The following is a 10,000-nucleotide window of genomic DNA, read 5'->3' as shown; positions in this document are numbered from 1 at the left end:
TGAGTCTTCTATAGAGTTTATAGTCTTAATAAGTTATAGAGGATTGGTTACAGGGCTGGACTGGTAATCTGGCATACCGGAGAATTTCCATTTGCCATTGGTAGAACCGAGCGGGCTGGTGGGTCGGCCGTGAAATGTGCAGAATGGGCAGCGATAAGCTAAAATGAGCCGCCGTGTTATGCAGAACAGACCACAAAATGGCGCCGCGATATGCAGAAAAGGCCAGCATATCAACAACTTTTGGTTCACCAAAAAAGGGAGGGAAAAAATCCACCAATCAGAGAATTGCAGCCGACAAAGTGCGCCAAATGAGCGCTGCAAAAAGAGTTGATCTCTCTATACTCTCAAACTGCTTATATATATATTCTCAGGGCACCTGAGACTCGTAGTGACGGATTAATTGACAGCTGCTGTCAGACTCTATGTTATTATTATTCCTCACACAGTCGCAAGACGACATGTACATGAATCTGGCGTGGTGAGCTGGAACCTGCTTACGTCAGCTGTCACCGCTTACGTCACGAAGTACCGCAACAGCCAATAGGAAAATTCAACTGCAGTAGCCACCGTTCAACCTGAAGCGGGCAGCACTCAGACGTTTTTACACCATATATTGTAGAATTAAAACACTTTATACACAAATGTCAAAAAAATTACTTGAATCAATGACCAGTACTAATAAAGCCCCATGCTTACAGATCATTAACTAAAAAAAGTTGGTTTAGGGTTTAGTTACCCTTTAAACCTGGTGACAATGAGATGCATTTGAGCTCTTACCAACAGACGGGACCCTCCGGTGGTGTGGAGGACACTCCAGCGTTCCTTGCTGTGTTTGGCCAAACATGGCGGAATAAACTACTATTTGCATTCCCGTCTTACAGGCCAACCGCAACTGCTCCCCTTCACACACAACTTTACTCTTATACTCATCTAGAAAGAGAACACATACATACACAGAGTTCAACTATAAGTCAACATGAAACAGCATTTGCAATTTTGCTACTATAATCTGAATTTATACTTGAGTATTCAAGAGGAGAACAAATTAGGGAGGGACTTGACAATATTCATCAGGAACTGATTGCTTTGGGAAAATTGGTCTCTATAGCCCCTTTTCCATAACAGGGTGCTGGTGCCGAAATTGGTCCTCAGCAGTATAATTTTAAGTATGATATATGTGAATTGACTGCTGTTAATTTTACTCATCAAATATTGAAATAATTTAAAAAGCAGTTTGTGATGACATAAAGTACTTTGAATGTTAAAATGTATTTTAAAACTCTAAGTCTTGTAAGCAAAGACCACAATGCGATGTTTATTTTTGGAAAAGTTAATTAGTAACGTGTTTTAAACAGTTAGTCAGTTTGGTTTTAAAATCAGTGGATACGTGGGCCGGTTCTGAGCACCGTTTTACGGCAAGCTTCATCATCGATAACGAAAACTAAAACGATATTAAAAATAAAAACCAACGTGGCCCAAATGCATTTTCACAACTTATTTGTATCACAACAAATAAATCTGTCCTCGAATTTACTTTAGTTTTTATAGCACAGTATATTCCAATATTTTAAATATTGAAAAATAAGCCCAGTCCCGTGCTTGAGCTCCTCGATTATGGACAGCATGTCAAATCCATTTACCTTCATGCGCTCCTGGACTATATGAACCAGTGAACTCGTAAAAATGGATTAGAGTGGATGTAGCCTACATTCAAAACTCACTCTGGAAACGCAAGTCGCTACGTGACCCAATGTGATTATCAAACCACAAAAGCTACTATTTAATTAAATTATTTTAACTGCTCTTTAGTTAAATAAATATGTACTCTGTATGTGTCTCACGCTACATGCAGTGACAGCTCAGCAGTGACAGCACAACACCTGCTTCACACATTCACTTTAAAGTGTGCAGCACAAGCAAACTATATATTCATGTATATTACATTTACATTTATTTACATTTATGCATTTGACAGACGCTTTTATCCAAAGCGACTTACAGAGCCCTTATTACAATATCCCCGGAGCAACCTGGAGTTAAGTGCCTTGCTCAAGGACACACTGGTGGTGGCTGTGGGGTTCGAACCACCACTCCTATATTAAATCATAGCCTTTGCAGTTCAATAATCACACTACTAAGACATAACATGATTTCACTTTGTCTGCCGAATGTTTACGGAATGACATACGTACGCCAGATGATATCGGTTTTTGGTATCGGAGAAGGGGCGATACCTGACCTGATTCCAATACTAGTATTTTTATTGGGACATCCATAGTGAAAACGAATTCTGGTAAACATCTGGTAAGAAACCTAATTAAGTTTTTACACTGAAACCCGGTTGAGTCAAAAGATTACAGTCTTTAGTTTCATCCAATATGCCATTTTTACAATTTGAACGATTTATTGTGAAACGACACACTGTTAAACACAATGACCACATTTGTGGACTGTATGCTAAGTTTCAATTCAAATATCCTATAGTTACTGTACATTCAGGGCTGGACTGGTAATCTGACATACCGGGCATTTTCCCAGTGGGCCGATGCATTTTGGGGCCGATAAGGTCAGGACTGGCCATCGGGAAAACCGAGGGGTCTGTTGGGTCTGTTGGAAATGGGCCGAATGGGCCGCAATAAGCTATATGCAGAAAAGGACAGCGACCCCAAACCCCCACCCCACCCTCAACATCTCTTGGCTCGACTTCTTTAAAAACAAACTAAATCTATTGTATATCCTCATTCCTGTAGATATTCAGGTGAACATTGTGTGTGAGATCCTCACTCGGCCTGCACTTGTACAGCACGCTGAGGTATTTGCTGATGGTTGGACAGGGGTCCGTCCCAAACAAACGACTGTTGACAAGAACATGACACCTTCTTCTGTTTTCACATTCATCCAACATCTTCTGTAGAGAGACAGACATAGGGAGAGAGAGAGAGAGAGAGAGAGAGAGAGAGAGAGAGAGAAAGACATCTCTCTGAGCTGCATGTTTTCATTCAGGTACATTCCACAGCTTTCATTTTTCCTGCAGTAGATTCCTCTCCCCCGGGCATAAAAACACAGTGTAACTTAACTCCAGCACGCAGTCCTGTGCATGTGTGTGTTTATAGTGTGTGGTTACCAAGTGTGCAATCGTAAATCACATGTGTCTGTGTGTGCTGTCAGGCAAGCTGCAGTTCAAACAAACCAATGTTACGTTGTGAATCAAACGCACACACATTCATCACTTTAAAACAACAACTTTGGATGTACAATGAGGTAATACTGTGCCACGCACAAATATATGAATTCAAACACATAACACATGAAGATATTAAGAATTTTCCCTAATTGATTTTTCATAGACAATTGACCAGCCTGATCTACATGAAAATTCAATTCAATAATGTCAATTACACGTATGGCGGAAGTTAAAGTGAAATGTCCACTGTGTGGTGCTAAAAGCGAGTTAAATATTCTCGTCGAGAACAGAAGGTTATTGCATTGTGAGATACAGTATTCCATGCAGTCTGCTTTGCTGTGTACTGGATATTTCGACAAATGAAGTAGGTCTTCCAGTCATTTCATGCATACAGACAATATAAAGACCATATAAATACGACATAATGCAGAATTAGCACGAGCAGTATTGTGGTATGCTTTTCTCAACATGTTTTCAATGTCTTTTGTTACCTGCAATGATGTTGACACATGACAGGAAGTGATGTCATTCACTGAGCGTAACCCAGCACTGATATAAGTGGGCGGACACTGGGGTGAATGGGCGGAGTCTTTTCTGCCATAGAAAGCTGATTGGACGGTGATGGAGGTTCTGGGCGGGCAGCGAACAGTCAGGAATTCTCCGTCGCAGGCTTGTTCAGTGTAATTCCTCAGCACACGGGACAGATAACCTGCCATGAAAACACAACACAGCAACTGTTAACATAGCAACAATCATTGTGTCAAATAACGGACATGACGTTAAAATTATATTTTCACAGATACCGGCAGCTATCATCATATCACATATCTCATTTTAAAATTAGTTGGATTAGTGAAAAAAATATCCCGTTCTATCTATCCATTCTATCAGATCGGTCTGTCTGTCTGCCTGCCTGCCTTTCTGTCTATCTTTCTACCTGTCTGTCTGTCTATCTTTCTACCTGTCTGTCTGTCTATATTTCTGCCTGTCTGTCTGTCTATCTATCTACCTGTCTGTCTGTCTGCCTACCTCTCTATCTACATGTCTGTCTAACTACCTACCTACCTGTCTGTCTGTCTGTCTATCTACCTACCTACCTACCTATAGGTCTATCTATCTGTCTGGCTGGCTGTCTGTCTGTCTGTCTGTCTGTCTGTCTGTCTGTCTATCTATCTGTCTATCTCTCTATCTGTCTGTCTGTCTGCCTGTCTATCTTTCTACCTGTCTGTCTGCCTACCTGTCTATCTACATGTCTGTCTACCTACCTACCTACCTATAGGTCTAACTATCTATCTGCCTGGCTGTCTGTCCGTCCGTCTATCTATCTGTCTGGTCTATCTATATATCTACCTGTCTGTCTGTCTGTCCGTCCATCTGTCTGTCCGTCCATTTGTCTGTCTGGTCTATCTATCTGTCTGTCTGTCTATCTATCTGTCTGTCTATTTGTCTGTCCGTCCATCTGTCTGTCTGTCCGTCGATCTATCTATCTGTCTGTCTATCTAATGTATCTATCTATTTTTAAGATATTAAATATTTTAACCATAAATACCACTTTTTAGATTTGGCCATAAATGTGCTTTTACTTTCTGTTTATGTATTTGCAACAAAGACAGGAATGTCCAATTGTACAATGTACAGTATTACAACCACACACATACACACACTTGATTGATGTCAATTCTATTCACCAAAGGAATAATGTAACACACACACACACACACGCGCACACACACACACACACACACACACACACACACACACGTCGTTCCAAACCTATATGAATTTCTGTCTTATCTGGAACACATGTTAAGGACTTAGAGCCTCAGTCGCCATTCATTTTAATTTTATAGAACAAAAAATGCAATGAAAGTGAATGGAGACTAAGAATAACATTCTGCTGATCATACTTTTGTGTTCTACAGAGGAAAGAAAGTTACAGGTTTGGAACAACATAAGGGTGAGTAAATGATGGAGTTTACATGTTTGAGTGATGAATAAATATAGTAGAAGTAGAACACAACTGGTGCAGTACATAAAGGCCCATTTCCCTGCTTATGAGAGGAATCCTATACAACCCTCTCGGAATTCCACGGATTGCGCTTTCTGAACACAATCCCTCCTGTTATTGTTCTCGGACAGAAGCCAACATTCCACCCACTGACTGACAGCTCCTTTCACCAATCATGATTCAGGTGACAGACAACACCTGTGTGGGATGTCCAATCAGAGCACAGCCTGCTGGGCAATGATCACCACAAAATGAATGGTTTAAAGTTTAAGCTGAAAGCAGGTGGAGGTTTACCTGAAGAGAACACAATAAACACAGCAGAACAACGGGGTGAAAACGGACAGAGAGAGCAACAGCTGTAGGAGAACTAAGTAGAGGCATCCAAAAATGATCATCCTAAATGAATTAATGTACAGAATGCCATACTATTAAAGGGATAGTTCACCCAAGCATGAAACTTCTGTCATCATTTACTCACCTTCATGTGGTTCCAAACTCATATGACTGACTTTCTTCCGAGGAACACTCCAACAAACACAGAACGTTTCCCTAACGTTATCATATGATTCCTGTTGGTCATTTTCTTTGGGGAACCCATTTTTAACATTCCAGGAATGTTTTCTTTAGGTTTGTTTTTTTATAACCATAAACTAACATTCTCAGAACGTTGCAGGGAGTTTTTTTTTTTTTGTGACAACCTAATAAGAACAGATACAGAACATTCTCTAATGGTTATTTTTAGATTTTATTTTTATAACCTTAAACAAACATTCCCAGAACGTTGCCTGAAGGCTGTTTTTCTTTTTCTGTGTGTCAGACAACCTATAATGCACATTTTGACAAATGTAGTAGCTCATTCAGGTACTGTGTGCATACAGAAAATTCACAAACTGTGAAGAGTATACATTCTGCAGCAATTGTACATGTTAGTTTACTATTCCAAACATACCTTTTCTTTTGTCTACGGGTGCAAAAAGGGGCTACTGCACTGGACATGTGACCCCCAGCTGCCTGTAGAGGTTATATGTTTTGGTTTAGCTAAATGAGGTTTAGCTCTGTCATGTGATGGGGGCAACTTACTGCCCTACCAGTCCCCAAAACACAGGAGCCATATGAAAGATGATTAGCAAGAAAAAGAGTGTGTTAATCTGTGCAGGGGCTTCCCTCTGTTTAAATGATGCTGCTTTGTGATTGGTGGAAAGAGATGAGGGGTGAATTCCACACGTCTGCAGAGTAACACAATAAACTCACACACAAGCACTGCAGCAGTCAGCTAAATTAGCGTTTGATGTTAATTGTGTGTTTTTGTCTGTGTCCTGATTACTTTCACTGAACACTTGTGTTCAGAAATGAAAGTTCTGTCATCATTTACTCACTCACATGTTGTTCCAAACCCATTTGACTTACTTTCTTCCGTGAAACGCAAAGAGACGTTTAGCAGAATGTCCCAGCTGCTCTTTTCCATACAATGAAAGTGGATGGGGATTTGTACCATGGTAGCTCAACTGATCACTGCACCTGTGATGCAAAAGAGTCCCTAAAGACCACGTGAGTCGACACTTGAGCCGAAAGTGTTTTAAAAGCACCACAAGGTGACGTGTTTTTCATCTCACATTTGCTTTTATAACACTATTGGTTAGGTTTAGGTTTAAGGGTCATTTAAAAAGCACCTTGTGGTGCTTTTAAAACACTTTCGGCTCAAGTGTCGACTCACGTGGTCTTTAGGGACTCTTTTGCATCGCAGGTGCAATGATCAGTTGAGCTACCGCGCAATTTAAACGCATTTGAAGAAACTTTGGTTACAGTTGGTTACGTAATGCAAATGTTAAAATAGTAAAAGTGTTTTATATTCTCCTATCTGCAGCCTCAGTTTCCACCAATCAAACTTAATTAAATACTTCGCATAAGATCAGTTTTGCCATATGTTTGTGTGGCTCTTATATGGAGGAATTAACTGAAATTAAATGTGCTTATCGTGTGATATGAGTCAAACCAGGATGGCTAATCATATTTAGTCGTGAAAATAATTCTTTAGTGAGATTCACTGTGGTGCACCAAACCACCTCCACAGCTGTGGATGATATTTTTGGGACAATTATAGAGTGGAGTATCGCACACAAGAGAGCAGATATTGAAAAGGAATTCCCTCAAAAACCCAAACGCAGCCGTTAGGAGAACATCTCTCGCCAACAGAAACCACACACACACCCTAAACCACACAAACACACATCTGTGACAGAATGCTCAAGGGGAAAATACCAGTGAAATAAATGGACAGTGTTTGCATCAAAGCTCAAAGTAGACAATTTATTCTAAAAACTCACATTAACTTCAGGATGTGACCTCAGGTTCAACTGTGATAGTCAACCTCAGAGAACAGGAAACAAACTAGTGTGTGTGGTGTGTGTGTGTGTGTGGGGAGAGAGTGTCAACATGGCACTACAACAGAGCTTAGTAGCTGCTAATTATGACACACACACACACACACACACACATACACACACAGATCAGCTGAAGAGGATTATGAGGTTGGATCTTGACGTTTTAAAGGAATTGTTGAACATAACAAAAGTAAAATCTTTACGAAAATTTTCATGAAGCAGTTCATAGTGATCACGTCTGTCAAGACTCAAAGATCACTATAAAAGACGTTCATGTGACTCATCATGCACTATATTCCTATATGATGCACTAATATACACTTAATTATAAGCAGGGTCATTTGTAGCTATAAGCGGTAAAAGCGGCCACATAGGGTCCATGAGCCACCAGGGGGCCCCGCCCCTGTAGTTACTTATATTCATATATTGTTCATTAATTTATTGTAATTTTTTGAGTAATTTGTAATGAATAATTACAAATGGAGGGTTTGGGTAAGGGGACCCGACCCCTCACCCAAACCTAAATGTGATTTTAATATTTTTTGTATACCAAAGAAGAAAACATCAAGGTTTGGAACTAGACAGGGGAAGCGTATTACAGGTTAATAACATATAGTGCATTTAGAAAGTATTCAGACCCCTTCATTTTTTTCACATTTTGTTATGTCGCCGCCTTCTGCTAAAATGCTTTAAATAATTTGTTTACATCAGTCTGCACTCCATACCCCATAATGAAAAGCAAAAAACTGATTTTTGATAACTTTGACAATTTATTAAAAAAAAAATTTTTTTTAATGGAAATATCACATTGACGTAAGTATTCAGACCCTTTGTTATGACACTTGAAATTTAGCTCAGGTGCATCCCATTTGTCTGGATCATCTTTGAGATGTTTCTACACTTTGATTGGAGTCCATCTGTGGCAACTTCAATTGATTGGACATGATTTGGAAAGACACACACCTGTCTATATAAGGTCTCACAGCTGAAAATGCATATCAGAGCAAAAACCAAACCATCAAAGGAAAAGGAAAGGCCTGCAGATCTTAGAGACAGGATTGTGTCGAGGCACAGATCTGGGGAAGGCTACAAAAAAACTTAGGCTGTATTGAAGGTTTCCAAGAGTACAGTGGCCTCCTGAATTCTTAAATGGAAGAAGTTTGGAACAACCAGGACTCTTCCTAGAGCCATCGGTGGAGAAAGGCCTTGGTAAGAGAGGTGACCAAGAACCCGATGGTCACTCTGGTTGAGCTCCAGAGATCATGTATGGAGATGGGAGAAACTTGTAGATGGACAACCATCACTGCAATACTCCACTGATCTGGGGAGTGGCCAGACAAGAGCCTCTCCTCAGTGCAAGATGCGTAAAAAAACAAGATTCTCTGGTCTGATGAAACGAAGGTTGAACTGTTTGGCCTCAATTACAAGCGTCATGTCTGGAGGAAACCAGACACCTCACATCACCTGTGCAACACCATCCCAACGGTGAAGAATGGTGGTGGAAGCATCTTGCTGCGGGGTGTTTTTCAGTGGCAGGGACTGGGGGACTGGTCAGGGTTGAAGGAGATGCGAATGCAGCAAATACAGAGATATTCTTAAAGAAAACCTGGTCCAGAGCATTCATGACCTCAGACTGGGCTGAAGGTTCACCTTCCAACAGGAAAATGACCCTAAGCACACAGCCAAGACAACACAAGAGTGGCTTAGAGACAACTCTGTGAATGTCCTTGAGTGGCCCAGCCAGAGCCTGGACTTGAACCCAATCGAACATCTCTAGAGAGACCGGTCCCATCCAACCAGACAGAGCTTGACAGGATCTGCAGAGAAGAATAGCAGACAATCCCCAAATCCAGGTGTGCAAAGCTTGTCGCATTATATCCAAAAAGACTAAAGGTGCTTCAATGAAGTACTGAGTTAAGGGTCTGAATACTTTCTGAATGCACTGTACACCAGTCACGTTGTATTGCATAAATACATATACAATGAGTAACCACATTTGTTCACAGATGTTTCCTTTCTTAAAAATTAAGTATTGAACAGGAGGCAAACTAAAATGTTATGCCTGCATGTATCGGTTGGTCTCTATGAAAATAAAAGTGAGCCAAGTTGTATGATATATTATGATTTCACAATCTCGTACAATTACTTTGACAATGTTAGGTAATACGTCTGGCTCCCGAAGCAAAACCAGTTGAGAACCGCTGCTTTAGAAACCATCAATGTACTAGTGCGTTTTTTAAAGAGAAGCCAATACTATGGGATCAATACGCTTATATATAAAGCCTATAATAAGACATCAAGAATGTTTTCATCTTTAAAGAACCATAAAAGAGCTCAAGAACATTTTTCAGCTACAAATGGTTCTTTGCTAAAACTGGTCACAGTACGTTTACACACTTGTTTATATCTAAAGAGCAAGAAAGAAAC

At 40.3% G+C, this 10,000-nt stretch overlaps 1 protein-coding gene across 2 annotated transcripts in view; it reads right to left on the bottom strand.

The window, feature by feature from the left end:
• Positions 1 to 10,000, bottom strand: part of LOC127621932 (protein eva-1 homolog A-like) — a 187,298-nt gene that overhangs the window by 168,879 nt on the left and 8,419 nt on the right. Inside the window, exons 2-4 of one of the 2 annotated variants that reach the window (XM_052095751.1) lie at positions 3,676 to 3,893; positions 2,785 to 2,908; positions 778 to 930 (exon numbers count right to left, since the gene is read on the bottom strand). In XM_052095751.1, coding sequence (XP_051951711.1) covers positions 778 to 930; positions 2,785 to 2,908; positions 3,676 to 3,893 — 495 coding nt within the window. Of the gene's footprint in view, positions 1 to 777; positions 931 to 2,784; positions 2,909 to 3,675; positions 3,894 to 10,000 lie in introns of those variants that run through there. The other variant, XR_007967920.1, reaches the window with a different exon arrangement.

This window comes from Xyrauchen texanus, chromosome 28 (genome assembly GCF_025860055.1).
Source record: "Xyrauchen texanus isolate HMW12.3.18 chromosome 28, RBS_HiC_50CHRs, whole genome shotgun sequence".
Taxonomy (NCBI): domain Eukaryota; kingdom Metazoa; phylum Chordata; class Actinopteri; order Cypriniformes; family Catostomidae; genus Xyrauchen; species Xyrauchen texanus.
Note: the sequence above shows the minus strand (reverse complement) of the source record. Positions and strands in the feature narration are given on the sequence as shown.